The sequence below is a fragment of the Beta vulgaris genome, chromosome 2 (assembly GCF_026745355.1).
Source record: "Beta vulgaris subsp. vulgaris cultivar EL10 chromosome 2, EL10.2, whole genome shotgun sequence".
NCBI lineage: Eukaryota > Viridiplantae > Streptophyta > Magnoliopsida > Caryophyllales > Amaranthaceae > Beta > Beta vulgaris.
Genome location: NC_079203.1, coordinates 52724716 through 52741011, shown reverse-complemented (window position 1 = coordinate 52741011; position 16296 = coordinate 52724716). Strand labels below are relative to the sequence as shown.

The following is a 16296-nucleotide window of genomic DNA, read 5'->3' as shown; positions in this document are numbered from 1 at the left end:
GTTGTAGGGGAAGTTGTAACAAGAAAAAAAGTTGTAACACATATAATAGTAGCAAAGAGGAGAAAGAGTGACAAAAATGGCTTCCTCAGTTCTCTCCTCCACCGCCGTCGCCACCGTTAGCCGTACCCCGGCTCAAGCCAGTATGGTGGCTCCTTTCAATGGGTTGAAGTCAACCGTAGCCTTCCCCGTCACCAAGAAGAACGATGACATTACCTCCCTTGCTAGCAACGGTGGACGAGTCCAATGCATGCAGGTATTGCTATTAATTCACGTCATTGGTGTTTTTTAAGGTCATACATCATACATGTAATGTAGTCTATAGATATAGTACTAAGAAAGTGTTAGTTATTGACTATTGTATCCGCATTCCAGTTGATAACATTGCGTTGCTATTATATAATGACAAGTCATAGTGGGTAGATTTATCATTTATGTATCTAGTGACACACGATATGAAACGATGAAAATTAGTATTGGGACAACTAATAAAGATTGGATTGGAGGGAGTGTTTACTAGATTATATACATATTTAGTTCGAATATACTAATTAATTGTAGAATTAATATGTGTTTGTTAAGATTATACACTATGTAGATGTACAAAGGAAGTGTTAGTTATTGTATCAGCATTTGAGTAATTGCTATTATTTTGAAAATGACAAGTAATATTATATTGGTATAGTTAATTGATTAAGAATATGATGTCAAAGAATATTAATTGTGGACAAATATTGAAAATTGGGTGAAATACTAGACTAGAATTGTTTGAATATTTCGGTTGATTGATATAGTTTTAAGGGGCTCTATAATGATTTGACCCTACAAAATTAAACTTACATTAGTGACTTATATCATTTGGTATTAGGTGAAATTGATGTAGTTTCAGATCTAGAGTTGATCTTCATTAACATGCTGTGGAAAATTGAATGAAGATGAAATTTATTTACTCCATCCTTGTATGATGAAATACTCAGGAATAATTAAGAAGTGAAATTGGATACTTTTATAATGTTTAATTCGACAATAATATTTAGTAGAATCATGGAATTTACATGAATGTTGAAAATGTTGCAGGTATGGCCACCACTTGGCTTGAAGAAGTTTGAGACCCTCTCTTACCTTCCACCTCTCACCACAGAGCAATTGTTGGCCGAAGTCAACTACCTTCTAGTCAAGGGATGGATTCCTTGCTTAGAATTTGAAGTTAAAGTAAGATTTATTCTCTTAAATCACTTATTGATCCGAAATAATAATATGCTATTTTTTAACGTTTCGCTAACAAATATTGTACTATTTGTATATGTTGTAGGACGGATTTGTGTACCGTGAGCACAACAAATCGCCAGGATACTATGATGGTCGCTACTGGACTATGTGGAAGTTGCCTATGTTCGGGTGCACTGACCCAGCTCAGGTGGTGAATGAGGTTGAGGAGGTCAAGAAGGCTTACCCTGATGCTTTTGTTAGGATCATTGGGTTCGACAACAAACGTCAAGTGCAATGCATTAGTTTCATTGCCTACAAGCCTTCAGGCTACTAAACTTAATTTAAGAAAATTTGTGCATTATATAATTAGGCTTTGTTTTCTGCTTTCATGTTCAAAACTTTTTTCACCTTGAATTTTCGGATGTTTCAAGTGTATCATGGGAATGTCGAGCATATTTACTCTATGAATAATTATATTTTGTAACTAACAACTTCTTTACATCTTTACACACTTTCCCATATTCAAGCAGAATTTTTCTCTATTATTAGTTGTCAATGCACTAGTTTCTTGCAGAATTACTATCTTAGAGCTACCATCAACAATCATGGGTTCTAACCTTCCCATTTCACTTTTGCTATTTGGAAATGGAGCGCTCATGAGTCATGATGTTGGACCCTTCCCGTAAAAGGATGGATTCTAGATTCCGATTGCTTTATTTTTATCCCCGCCCCTTTCTCGTACTCAAAAAGCAAAGCAGAGAAAGAGGGCAAGGGGCAGTGATTTCGCCGTTTGATAATACCCACGATGATCGCCGGTAATTTAGCTTTCAATTGGATGCCAACGTCTGTAGCTTATCAATATTGGTCGAGTATGGAAAAGTACGAGAGAAACGATAATGGAAAAAACACAAATGTAGGTATGGAGTTAAACACATGCATCCTAATGATAAGCCATATCAAGCTCCACACCAAAATAGCTAAAAGTTGGGGAAAGTTTTCCATACAAATAATCAAATACTAACATCCCTTCTAGCAACGAAATGAGCAACAGTATTTATTACCTGATCTCTTAACATGCCTAAAATTAAAAGAAACAAATAAAGAACCAACATCAATTTGCATTGTGCTCCTTCGAAACAGCGTTCACCACATTGGAAACATCACATTCTAGCCAAACTCTTTGCCACCAAAACCATCGAGCCAAACTTAGCCAAAGCTAGCCACAGGCGGCAGCAGCTTCGGCCAAATTTGCAGACCATCGAGACGACAGACATCGTGTAGCAGCAGCAAGTATACTACCAGACTCGTCTCGAATTACAGATGAAGTAGGAACATCCAATATCAAACCATAAAAAGCACTTTACTTTGCATCCAAATATCATGAATATCTGACATTCTTTAGGAGGAGTAATGTGTTATGTGCCAATGTTGAAATCGCTCTGCCACAGGCCACAGCAAAAATTCCCTTACAAGCTCTCCATATGAAGTGGCTTAATTTATGAAGTCTACTTTAGTTTACTACAGGTAAATAATTTTATTTTATTTTTTTTATTTTTTTTGGTAAACAAAGCCCTTCATCCATTAGACATTAGAGTTCAACATATTACAATCCAAGATAAGTTGTTCCTTACAATAACTAGGGAGGTGGGGAAAAAATCCTAGTTACGACGCATTCACCGTCTATGACCCTACATGTCTTGGCCATACCATCCGCCACTTGGTTGTGCATTCTGCTACAGTGCTTAATCTGAATCTTCGGCCGTCTCGCTAGCCACCGCCTGCATGTAATTATCACATTTTACATATAAATCACAATTACCTAATGTAAGGATATCAATTGCATTTTGGCAGTCAGAATATATAATAGCCTTGGGTAGACTATGTATCTCCACAAAGAATAAGGCTTCGAGGATTGCAAGAAGTTTCGCTGCAAGTGAGCTCTGAGCGTAAATTCTTTTCTCAAATCCCACAACCCATGAGCCATTCCCCTGACGAACCACCACACTAATCCCCGCTATATCTAATATATAGACCAACAAAAGAAGCGTCAACGTGAATCATCAAGTAATCCGGAGGATGGGCAAACTCCATGGGAGCAGGTTATTGTACTGTGTTACTAATCCTCTGCGTTGCAAGGTATTCTCGAGCATGACCCAAAGCCCGAAATCATAGCACCATTAAAGGCGAAGGTTCTCGGCCATGGAAGACACAACTATTCCTATCTTTTCAAATTTCATGACACATGTAAGGGAAGACAGTCCCCCAGAGAATCTATTAATATGTTTCCGACGACGAAATATTCTCATAGATCCAGTTCCGGAATTCCCTTATGGGGAAAACATGCATTCCAGGACACCTCCAAATTTCACTACTCTTCGCACACTCCCTCATGATATGAGCGTCATGCTCGGAACGGTCCTGACACTTAGGGCAAGCAGAATCCTGAACAATTCCCCTAATAGCAAGGAGGTGTTTATGGGAAATACGGTCCGGCCATAGTAGCCACATGAAAATTTTGATTTTTGGTTCAATATTTCCTTTCCAGATCCAGGTCTGTCACATCCTGATTCTGGGGCAGGAGGGAGGCATATGCAGAGCTTAATACAAATCCTTAATGATTGACAAACTTTGAGACGAGGATATCCTCCGGGGAGTCTTGGGTAGGAGGGGGCAAGCTAAGAATACGACTGACAATATGGCTTGGAAGGAGAATGGTTAAGGGAGATAAGTCCCAGTTACCTAGATGTATCTACTATACTCTGGATTTTCCTGACACTTTCCTCATAACCTAGGGGGCCGTGGATCCAGTGACGAAGGGAGCCAATTGATAGCTAATCATCATGCCAGAAATCTATAGATAGACCATTCCCTAAACTCTAGATGCTATTCTGACTTAGGACATCCCAGCCTAGGCCAACATTTCTCCAAATGACAGAACCATTCTTGAATTTTGTGGCACGATTTCTATACATATATTTGGACATGATACATTATGGGCCAAATTGGGTTGACCTTGGGCTAGTTTCCATCTTAACTTAGCCATGTATGCTTTGTTCATAAGCTTTAAAGTCAAAATCATCTTGGCCTAATTACTTTTTTGAATCAAAAAATTAGGACAACAAAATTTAATAATATGATTACGGAATTGAATGGAGATATAACTCTAGTACTAATATCATAATTTCAGGTAGAACCACTGTTATGTGGTTGAAGGTAGAGATGGCAATGAGCCCTGGATCCGACTCGATCCGCTAGGACCCGATCCATTTATAAGGGTTTGGGTCCATAAATTTTAGACCTAATGGGTCTGGTCGGGTCTGGATCTCAGAGGGCATGTGTTGGGTCCGGGTCCATATATGCTAGACTCAGACCTGACCCGTAAACTAATTTACATATTAGAAAAAAAATTTATTACCTAAATTCTAAGGTTTTATGAGTTGTGATTTTGTGAACTCGTTAGTGTTGTAACTCCATCAAAGACTTGTAACATTTTAAGACTTTATGAGTTAATTTTTAAAATTTTGTTTAGACAATGCTTTAAGCATCGATGCAGGAACTATATATATTAGGGCGAAAATTTTTAATTACATATATTAAAAAATGTGATGAAAAATTAAAACTAAAAGGACATAATTAGGATCTGTGGACTCGTTAGACCCAGCGAACTGGGTCTGGGTCTGAAAAATCTAGATCCAACGGATCTGGGGCAGGTCTAGGTCTGTAAAAAATAAACGTGTCGGGTCGGGTCCGTCCCATTGTCATCCCTAGTTGGAGGTCGGGTGTGCGTTTCTAAGCCCTGTTCTTTTGGGCTAAATTGAATTGATTTAAAATTGTGAGAAAAAAGTAGTTGAATGAACTGAGTTGAACAGCACATTAGTATGTTCAGACCTAGATTTAGTACTTGAGAGTTGAGATAAGATAGATCTTAGGTCAATTTTTTAGTTAGTTAGTATGATTGTCTAATGGGTAAGGGGAAGAATAGAAATTTTTGACATGCGCGTGCGGAAATTAAAATTAAGGGACCAATTTTGTAATTTGATTTAAAATTGTGAGAAAAAAGTAGTTGAATGAACTGAGTTGAACAACACATTAGTATGTTCAGACCTAGATTTAGTACTTGAGAGTTGAGATAAGATAGATCTTAGGTCAATTTTGTAGTTAGTTAGTATGATTGTCTAATGGATAAGGGGAAGAATAAACTGATAGAAATTTTTGACATGCGCATGCGGAAATTAAAATTAAGGGACCAATTTTGTAATTTATGAATTTTTATTGATTGGAATAATTTGTTATATTACAAACTTGGGATAAATACATATGACATGTGATATGCAAGGTTCCATAAGAGAACTCTTGCTTATGAATGTGGTAGGAAGTACATATGACTCCACTCCTACGCACAATGCTAACACATATTTATAGGAGTGATATATATTAATCTACAATATTATACACTTATTTTATATGATCTAATAATATCTGATACTAGATTATTCTAGATTCTTCATTCTTAGATTTTTCTATAATATGCCTTAGTTACAATAGATAATTATTTAGATAACTCTGAAATTTATCTTGATTTTTACACTAGATTTTTCTAGATTACTATTTCTAACATAAATCAGAGTTGTATTGTCTTTTAAATCAGAGTTGTTTTATTGAAGGGAGAAAAATTAGATTTCCCATTTTTAAACTATTCCTTTCCTTCTATCCCACATAAGATGAAGTCATCACTTTCCTCCCCTTCCTCTCAAATCCTCCAATCAAAGCACGCACATACTTTTAAAAAAAAAATGAATTGTTATGTTTTAGTTAGGTGTTGTTATCCTCAATGTACATTTGTTATCCTCAAATGGTGAGATATTTTCAGCTCAATTCCCAGCGCCTCTTTTCATTTCATTTCTTCTTTTTTGTAAAACAAGCTGCACACTTTCTTAAATAGAGTGGCATTAGGTTTGGATCCCTAGGTTACAAAATAAAAGGAAGCAATAAAGACATGCCACATGTCCTTCACAAGCAGACAAAATAACTGACATTCTTCCTAGGACAAAACAGAATAAAAGAGGCCATGACCATTACAGAAGTGGGCTGGCAGGTAATCCATAAATGCCTATAGTCCTATAGGACTATGACTCTCAACACTCCCCCTCAAGCTGAGAGTGAGGAGGAAGATGAACTCCCAGCTTGTGAAGAAGAAAATCATGTTGCTTAGTGGGCAATAACTTTGTAAGAACATCTGCTAGTTGAAGTTTAGAGGGAATGTAGGTAGGACAGATAACACCATCTTGAGCTTTATCTCTGATAAAGTGACAGTCAATGTCCACATGTTTTGTTTTCTCATGATGGACTGGGTTTGCTGCAATGGCAAGAGCAGCTTGATTATCACAATAGATAGGAGTCTTCCCCATATCTTTGATGTCTAGGTCTCTGAGTAATTGTTTGAGCCACATTACTTCACAGATGGCAAGGGCCATGGACCTATATTCAGCTTCTGCACTGCTTCTAGACACAACATTTTGTCTCTTTGATTTCCATGAGATAGGTGAGGCACCAAGGAGAATACAGAATCCTGATGTGGACCTTCTAGTACTAGGGCAACCAGCCCAGTCACTGTCACAGTATGCCTTCAATTGAGCACTGGAGGAGTTTGCAAGCAGAATACCTTGAGAGCTTGAACCTGCCAGGTATCGAAGGACTCTCTTGGCTGATTGGAGGTGCACATCAGTTGGATGGTGCATGAATTTGCTTAGCACATGAACTGTGAATGCTATGTCAGGCCTGGTGAGGGTTAAATAAATTAGTTTTCCAACTAATCTTTGGTATACTTCAGCACATGGCAAAGGAGTTCCACTTTGGGTTGTCATCTTCACATGAGAATCCATTGGCAGTTTCAATGGCCTGCACTTGAGCATGTTGTATTCCTTGAGAAGATCTTGAACATATTTTCTTTGAGATATAAAGATCCCTTCATGACAGTGATCCACCTCTATACCCAAAAAATACCTCAGAACACCCATATCCTTCATGTGAAATTCACCATTTAAAAATTCTTTTGTGGAAGTTATAGCTGACTCACTGTTCCCAGCTATAATGAGGTCATCCACATACACAAGTATCACAGTGAGAGCATCATTAGACTTCTTTGTAAATAGGGAATAGTCTGACTTTGATTGAACAAACTTGTATTTGATTAGAGCACAGCTTAACTTGGCAAACCATTGCCTTGGAGCTTGTTTAAGTCCATAGAGGGACTTATTAAGCTTACATACAAGGGTGGTTGCAGTTGGTTTGCATTGCTCCCCCTCTAGATCAACCATCATTCTGTAACCTGCTCCTTTGTATCCAGGTGGGAGCTTCATGTAAACATGCTCCTGCAAATCACCATGTAAAAACGCGTTTTTAACATCCATTTGGTGTAGTTTCCATCCTTTAAGAGAAGCTACAGCTAATAAAGATCTCACTGTGGCCATCTTGGCAACAGGAGCAAAAGTATGCTCATAGTCAACTCCAAATCTCTGTCTGTTCCCCATGATTACAAGCCTGGACTTGTATCTATTGATGCTTCCATCAGCATTATGTTTAATTTTGTACAACCATTTACATGCTATGGCTGTTTTTCCTGGTGGGAGATGACTGATAGTCCAAGTATTATTTTCTTCCAGAGCATCAAGCTCTTCATTCATGGCTTGAACCCATTCAGGGTGTTTAATGGCTTCTTTAAAATAAGAGGGTTCATTTGTTTGAAGGCTGTGAGAGATGAAACAGGAGAAGTTGGCTGAGGGTGTAGTGTTTATGGTTTGGGAAATAAGTTGAGGTGTTTTAGTGGTGGTAGGGTTGCTTGTCACATAGTCTTTGTGCCATACTGGTGCTTGACCAGTCCTGGCAGACCTTCTAAGGACAGGTTGTGTTTCATTAGGTTCATGAGTACCTTGTTCAGTGTTCTCATGTTCATTATCAATAGTGTCACAGTCACTTTCATCAAGAGTGTGAATCACACATTCTTTTTGTAGCTGAGTGTTAGTTTCACTATGAAATATCTTGTATGGAAAGATGCTTTCATGAAACTTAACATCTCTGCTCACAAATGTTTGATTTGTGCTTAGGTTCAGCAATTTAAAACCTTTTTGATTCTGTGGGTAGCCCAGAAAAACACAAGGAACACCTCTCTCTTGAAATTTATCCTTGGTTCTGCTGGGGTTACTAGCCATAGCCAGACAGCCAAAAATTTTCAAATGAGAATAGATTGGAGGAGTTTTGAACAGTACCTCATAAGGACTTATGTCTCCCAATATGCTGCTGGGCAATCTGTTGGTGATGTGTACAGCACACATTACACACTCTCCCCAGAACTTCAGTGGAAGACCACTTTGAAATCTCAGGGCCCTCCCCATTTCAAGGATATTTCTATGTTTTCTCTCTGCTCTCCCATTCTGTTCAGGTCTATCTACACATGAGGTTTGATGTATGATTCCAAGATTTGCAAAAAATGGCTTGCACTTCTTGTCATCAAACTCAAGTGCATTATCAGACCTTATCACCTTCACATCCTTGCTGAACTGTTTCTTTCCCATGTGAACAAAGTTTTGTATTGCTTCATAAGCATCTGATTTGTGTCTTAGCAGCTGTATCCATGTTACCCTGCTATGGTCATCGACCATAGTCAAGAAGAATCTGTGATTATGCTTAGTGGGCACCCTGTAGGGACCCCATATGTCAATGTGAACCAATTCAAACACATCTTTGGCCCTAGATTCACTTTGAGTGTATGGTAGCTTAGTGAATTTTGCCATGGGACAAGTTATACAAACATCTGCATTATCTTCTCTGAATCCTTTCAATCCATGAATCTTCTTCAATCTTTTCATTGGAGCATGTCCAAGTCTTCTATGCCATAATGTAGAGACTGTCAGTTTACTCACCTCAGTCACAGCTGAAGGTATCTTGATTTCTGTCTCAGCTTGCATTGCTTTGCTTTTCTTCCAATCTTCCTTACATACACCAATATCAAGCTGATTTCCTTTCAGATCTTTCACTATCTCATTAACAGGTTTGTTTATGAGAAAATATAGCCCATGTTGAGCCACTCCCACACCTTTCACTTCACAACTCTTGCTGTCCTGTATTACACAGAAGCTTGGATAAAATTCCACTTTTACATTTCCATCCTGAGTGAGTTTCTGAACAGATAATAGGTTATGCTTGAATGTGGGTATATGCAGCACCTTCCTCAGCTTCATTCCATTCCCAAGCTTCACATCACCAGTGTGAGATATAACAGATGTCTCACCTGTGGGGAGATTTATTTTCTGTTCCTTCCCACTTTCAGTAGCCCTTTCAAGCATATCAATACAACCAGTCATGTGGTCAGAGGCTCCGGAGTCAACTATCCATTCACTTTTTACAGAATCAGCAAAGTTGCATGTCACCATTCCTGCATAGCTGTAGTCCATTTCATCATCAGTTTCAGAGTTGGAGACCTTTGATGGTGTAGGAAGAAGTCTCATCAGTTGCTCAAGTTGTTGAGGTGTGAATGTTCCCCCACTCACATTGTTTCCTCCACTGGTTCCTGTATCAAGGTTGCTTTTTACATTTGCAGCACTTCGTCCACCTCTGTTACTTCTTCCACCTTTATTCCATCTTCCACCTCTGCCACTATTGTATCCTTCTTTGAATCTATCCTTTCCAGCCCTTGGATGTCCAGGAGGATAGCCCACTACTCTCCAACATCTCTCCTTAGTATGACCAGTTTTTCCACACACACTACAAGATTGTTCTGTATTGTTGCTCAACATTGCTGCACTTTCTGCTTCTTCCTTAACTGGTTTTAGGATTTCTCTCTGATTTTCCTCCTGATGCAGAAAGCTACATGCTGTCTCCACACTGGGTAGAGGAGTCATCATTAACAGATGACTTCTTTGCACTGCATACATGCTGTCAAGGCCATTCAAGAATTGAAACAATTTTTGTTCTTCCATCTGAAGGTTCAGGGCTGAGATGAAAGCATTTACTTCTTCTGTTACAGTGGTAATGGGTGGTAGGGAGTTGAGTTGCTCAAGCTCCTCCCATCTGCTTCTCATTTCAGTGTAATACTCAGTTACACTTTTTCCTTCCTGTCTAGTTTCATATAGCTCTTTACTGAGACTATACTTCCTAGATCCATTACTCACTAAAAATCTATGTTCTAACTGCATCCAGATAGCTGCAGCAGTATTCAAGAACATTACAGATTTTTTTAATAGGTTCACTTACATTCCCTATTAGCCATGAAATTACCATGCTATTGCAAGTGTCCCATGCTTCTTGCTTCACCATTTCAGTTGTGTCTCTCTTTACACTTCCAGTGACAAAGCCTAATTTCCTTTTTGATGCAAGACTAATTTCAAAAGATCTTTTCCAAGACCTATAATTGGAAGCTCCTTCCAGTTTCTCAACAGTGATGGAGTTTGTTCCATCTGAGGGATGTAGGTAAAGAGGACTACTAGAGTCTATTCCAGGGACCATTTTAGGAGCAGAAAGATAGAGTTTGAATATTTAAGGAATATGCAGCAAAAGACAGGATCTTTACTCACCACCTGGGTGTATTGGAGTATTCCTAAAGCTAGAGGCTTTTATTTATTTTTTTTTTAAACGATAAAGATAGAAACTTTATCTTGGTTTCTTTAACAAGAGGTTAGAAAGAGTGGAAAAAATGAGCTGAATAATACCTGGATGCTCTGATACCATGTTGACAGAATGATTGTCATGAATGCTGAATAGTAGTAAACAAATGGTGAGATATTTTCAGCTCAATTCCCAGCGCCTCTTTTCATTTCATTTCTTCTTTTTTGTAAAACAAGCTGCACACTTTCTTAAATAGAGTGGCATTAGGTTTGGATCCCTAGGTTACAAAATAAAAGGAAGCAATAAAAAGACATGCCACATGTCCTTCACAAGCAGACAAAATAACTGACATTCTTCCTAGGACAAAACAGAATAAAAGAGGCCATGACCATTACAGAAGTGGGCTGGCAGGTAATCCATAAATGCCTATAGTCCTATAGGACTATGACTCTCAACAACATTTGCTGAATTTTACTTACGATAAATGGGAAATGGGTGGAAAGTGATGTGCAAGAATGAAGTAAGGAGGGAGAAGATATGATCAATCGTAATTATTGATGCTCTTATATTTGGACTTAATTGTATTGTACTTCCTTCGCTTTTTTTTTGTATTCCTATTTGGAATCTCCATCTGAGAGTAAATTGGTGAAAGTAAGAAAAAAATTTGGAAGCGGAGGAAGTACAACATATAAGTATAAAATTCCAACTATGACGAAAATTTAAGAGCAGTATGACTAGATTAGCAGAGGGGAATGAACTAGGACAAAAAGAAGATAGCCACACATGCATTCTCTTCGCATTAAAAAAAATAAGTTTCAAGTTTAATGACACGTTCAACTAAATTTAGATAAATTTTAACATCTTATAAATAGCACCAACTATGACTAGGGTGCAATGAACATGTTCAAAATGCCCGCCTGGAGGAAACGCGAAAAACAAGCAAGTTGCAATAGTTATATCACTTGATTTATTAACTTATAAGAAGATCAAGTGAAATTATACAAACTCTTTTCTTTTCTTTTCTTTTTTTCAATAATCAATATGTTCTACTCCAAAATTTGGTTATTCCCTTCTTTATTTTGCTTTGTTGACTTCAATTTTAAAGGCCTTAACTTCCTTAAAGCTGTCCTATAGTCCTATACTCCTATGTGTTTCTTTCTCATTTTTTTGACAGGATATGTGTTTCTTTCCTGGCTAGCATTTCAGCAGGTTTTGGTGGCTTAAATCTGAGTTTTTGGTCTGTTCCACTTCCACATATGACATATCTCTCTAGTAACAGTATTCTTTTGGTCTAGAAACATTATTGTTTTCCACTTATCCTGAATTGTACATCAAGGTGTGTCCTACATAAATGTGGTGTATCCAATATTGTTTTCGGGTCATTTAAATCGTTTCCATTTTGTTTTAGGAGAAATTGTTACCATAAATCTCAAGTTTGGGATGTTTTCGTATATTAATTTTCAAGTTTGGTTTATTAACGAATAATCCACAAGTTTGGTGATATGCTTCGTATATTAGTCCCAAATGAAATTTGATCAATTCAGGTAAAATTATCCACATAATATGCAAAAGTGTACAAAAACTTTGATAAGAAATAAACCATAATGTGAAAGTATACAAACGTATTGTAAAGATGTTTTTGTATAACCAGCATGGCATATACTGATATATGTGAGAGTTTGGGATAATGCAACAACTAATACACGTCAAAGCAAGAGAATCGTAGTTAATAACCACCAACAAATAGAGAAATTTCGACTCTGAAATGAGAAAGTGTGTGAAAATATAAAGAAAATGTTAGGAACAAGCTGTTATTGCTCATAGAGTACAATGCTCAACATTCCTATACATTTAAAACATCCGAAAGTTCAAGGGAAAAAGTTTCGAACATCAAAAGGAGTAACAACGCCTAATTATATAATGCACAAATTTTCTTAAATTAAGTTTAGTAGCCTGCAGGCTTGTAGGCAATGAAACTAATGCATTGCACTTGACGTTTGTTGTCGAACCCAATGATTCTAACAAAAGCATCAGGGTAAGCCTTCTTGACCTCCTCAACCTCATTCACCACCTGAGCTGGGTCAGTGCATCCGAACATAGGCAACTTCCACATAGTCCAGTAGCGACCATCATAGTATCCTGGCGATTTGTTGTGCTCACGGTACACAAATCCGTCCTACAACATATACAAATAGTACAATATTTGGCGAAATGTTAAAAAATAGCATATTATTATTTCGGATCAGTAAGTGATTTAAGAGAATAAATCTTACTTTGACTTCAAATTCTAAGCAAGGAATCCATCCCTTGACTAGAAGGTAGTTGACTTCGGCCAGCAATTGCTCTGTGGTGAGAGGTGGAAGGTAAGAGAGGGTCTCGAACTTCTTCAAGCCAAGTGGTGGCCATACCTGCAACATTTTCAACATTCATGTAAATTCTATGATTCTACTAAATATTATTGTCGAATTAAACATTATAAAAGTATCCAATTTCACTTCTTAATTATTCCTAACCTATAAATGGTTAATTGCCTTATGAGTATTTCATCAAACAAGGATGGAGTAAATAAATTTCATCTTCATTCAATTTTCCACAGCATGTTAATGAAGATCAACTCTAGATCTGAAACTACATCAATTTCACCTAATACCAAATGATATAAGTCACTAATGTAAGTTTAGTTTTGTAGGGTCAAATCATTATAGAGCCCCTTAAAACTATACCAATCAACAGAAATATTCAAACAATTCTAGTCTAGTATTTCACCCAATTTTCAATATTTGTCCACAATTAATATTCTTTGACATTATATTATTCTTAATCAATTAACTATACCAATACAATATTACTTGTCATTTTCAAAATAATAGCAATTACTCAAATGCTGATACAATAAGTAACACTTCCTTTGTACATCTACATAGTGTATAACCTTAACAAACACATTAATTCTACAATTAATTAGTATATTCGAACTAAATATGTATATAATCTAGTAAATACTCCCTCCAATCCAATCTCTATTAGTTGTCCAATATTAATTTTCATCGCTTCATATCGTGTGTCACTAGATACATAAATGATAAATCTACCCACTATAACTTGTCATTATATAATAGCAACGCAATGTTGTCAACTGGAATGCGGATACAATAGTCAATAACTAACACTTTCTTAGTACTATATCTATAGACTACATTACATGTATGATGTATGACCTCAAAAAACACTAATTACGTGAATTAATAGCAATACCTGCATGCATTGGACTCTTCCACCGTTACTAGCAAGGGAGGTAATGTCATCGTTCTTCTTAGTGACCGGGAAGGCTACGGTGGACTTCAACCCATTGAAAGGAGCCACCATACTGGCTTGAGCCGGGGTGCGGCTAACGGTGGCGACGGCGGTGGAGGAGATAACTGAGGAAGCCATATTTGTCACTCTTTCTCCTCTTTGCTACTATTATATGTGTTACAACTTTTTTTCTAGTTACAACTTCCCCTAGAACAGGTTCCTTTATATAAGGATATAACTTAAATCAATAGGTCATTTAAAGAAGTGGATATGGTTTTAGAATAATTTTGGCCGTTGATTTGTTAGGGGATAGCATTACACTTCAGCAAACCACACACAAGTTTAGGAGCCAAAGAAAGGTTAAAGTATAAAATTTTGTTAAATTTTGATTTCAACTACCTGACCGTTAATCACCATTGATAAATGCCACGTGGCATAAATATGATAAACCCATATCTTATCTAATCCTTGGGAAGGAAGATGATAAGAGCTTGTGTGATTGTGGTGAATTAATGGGATCCTACCACTATCTTTTGATTTGTTTAGCTAGGAATTAATTTGAGGCCATGCCTACGTACAGAAAGAAAATTGGATTTTTCTTGTGTGCATATCAAGTAATTTCCATTTTGTATCTTATGATTGTTTGAGGAGATGCTAGGACCATCAGACAAAAAAACTTTAACTACCTAGTAGCAGTAGCGGATTTAGAAATTATATGCAACGGAGTCATTAATCATAATTACCCGAAACAGTAATGTTAACGGTCAAAGTCCGACCTCGAGCATTGTGTGTGCTTACCTCTTTTAATTATAAGTTTAAGTGAAGGGGACATAGAAAAAGGGTGAAAGATTATTTGAATATTAAGAGTGAGTGGCTTATGAGTTACGACTAACAAACTCAGTTCTGCTCAAAAATAGGTTTAACATAGTTTTCTATCAGTTAAATAATACAAGACTCATTTTGGAAAACATTTTCTAAAGTTAGCACTATTTTGGATAAATAATAATAGACAATGTTTTTTTAAAAAAAAGAGGTCATATTTAGAATTGATTATGTAATCTAACCTAAATTCTAAGTATTGAATAATTCCCATCAACAAAACAATTTAATCTCGTAAAATTAACTAATCATATAATTAATAGGAGGATCATTTTTAGAATTTTTTTTTAAAAAAATCACAATTCTTTTCCACAAAAGCAACAAAATGTAATATAATCGAACCTATATTTTTCCCGTAAAAAAAGCAATAAAATGCTACAAATTATTTGAGGCTTGAGAAAAAAAAACAATAACGTACTAGCTTTTATTACAATCATTCAAACAAGTGAATCGCATTAAAAAAAAAAAAACATTCATGTGAAATCTTTATATTTCTCCTCATCCATCAACATATCTCTATTTTTTATATATTTTCCCTAATTTTCTTTGCTAGTTGTTAGCATTTAATAATTGACCAAAAACATCAATAATGGTCCAATTAGAAAACAAACGAATGAAAAATTACAAGTCATGTTCCCAAATCCCAACACCATACATAGTCATTGGTTGTGGTCAAGGATGGACAAATGAAATCACCAATAAAATTGTTTCAGCGTTGGAGGTTCAATGCAATGGGCCACAACCCACATACATGCAATGAAAAGGAAGCGTCTCAAATACTACTAGTCTTTTGGGCTTAAGCCCGTTTTGTTTTATTTCTTTTTCAACAAAATTCTTTTAATTTGTGCACATATAGAAAAGGATAAAATGAGGACAAGGTAGAGTTGATCATTTTGGCCCGTTCCGACTTGGCCTGATTTTTGGGCGGGTTTTGTGCAGATTTTTTTGGCCCATATTTGGGTATGGTCCGAATTTTTTTTGCTTTGGGCGGGCTTTGGCAGCCAAAAATGACTTTTTTGTCTATTTTTTGGGTCGTTCCGATTTTGGCTCGAAATAGCGGGTTCGGACACAAAATTTTGACATGAATTTTGGCCCGGCCCAACACGACCAATGGGCAAATTTTTTTAGGCACGGCCCATCCCGCCCCATGATCACCTCTAGGATAAGGAATCGACTATTATCGACTACATGAATGCAATTGCATGCAATATGAAAATGTTCAATTTTCAATATTTTGATGATATTTCACCTTTTTTCCTGTGCAGTAGGGTTGCATATAATAAATTAAAAATAGAATAATAAGCAATAAATAACAAT

General features: G+C 36.8%; 2 protein-coding genes across 2 annotated transcripts; one reads left to right on the top strand and one right to left on the bottom strand.

The window, feature by feature from the left end:
• Positions 1–1713, top strand: LOC104906059 (ribulose bisphosphate carboxylase small subunit, chloroplastic 1). The gene is made up of 3 exons (XM_010694771.4): positions 1–253; positions 1075–1209; positions 1310–1713. The coding sequence occupies exons 1-3, from the start codon at positions 77–79 to the stop codon at positions 1538–1540; spliced, it is 543 nt and encodes a 180-aa protein (XP_010693073.1). The 5' UTR covers positions 1–76; the 3' UTR covers positions 1541–1713.
• A 10859-nt stretch (positions 1714–12572) lies between these two features.
• Positions 12573–14311, bottom strand: LOC104906053 (ribulose bisphosphate carboxylase small subunit, chloroplastic 1). Its single transcript, XM_010694757.4, has 3 exons — positions 14062–14311; positions 13080–13214; positions 12573–12982 (listed from the first exon to the last, which is right to left on the bottom strand). The coding sequence occupies exons 1-3, from the start codon at positions 14236–14238 to the stop codon at positions 12752–12754; spliced, it is 543 nt and encodes a 180-aa protein (XP_010693059.1). The 5' UTR covers positions 14239–14311; the 3' UTR covers positions 12573–12751.
• Between the last annotated feature and the right edge of the window lie 1985 nt (positions 14312–16296).

Bases quoted from the DNA above. Each gene is read 5' to 3' on its own strand.
- LOC104906053 (XM_010694757.4), bottom strand. From the start codon at position 14,238: ATGGCTTCCTCAGTTATCTCCTCCACCGCCGTCGCCACCGTTAGCCGC. The intron at 13,215-14,061 runs GTATTGCTATTA...AAAATGTTGCAG, and splicing joins GAAGAGTCCAATGCATGCAG to GTATGGCCACCACTTGGCTT. The intron at 12,983-13,079 runs GTAAGATTTATT...TATATGTTGTAG, and splicing joins GCTTAGAATTTGAAGTCAAA to GACGGATTTGTGTACCGTGA.
- LOC104906059 (XM_010694771.4), top strand. From the start codon at position 77: ATGGCTTCCTCAGTTCTCTCCTCCACCGCCGTCGCCACCGTTAGCCGT. The intron at 254-1,074 runs GTATTGCTATTA...AAAATGTTGCAG, and splicing joins GACGAGTCCAATGCATGCAG to GTATGGCCACCACTTGGCTT. The intron at 1,210-1,309 runs GTAAGATTTATT...TATATGTTGTAG, and splicing joins GCTTAGAATTTGAAGTTAAA to GACGGATTTGTGTACCGTGA.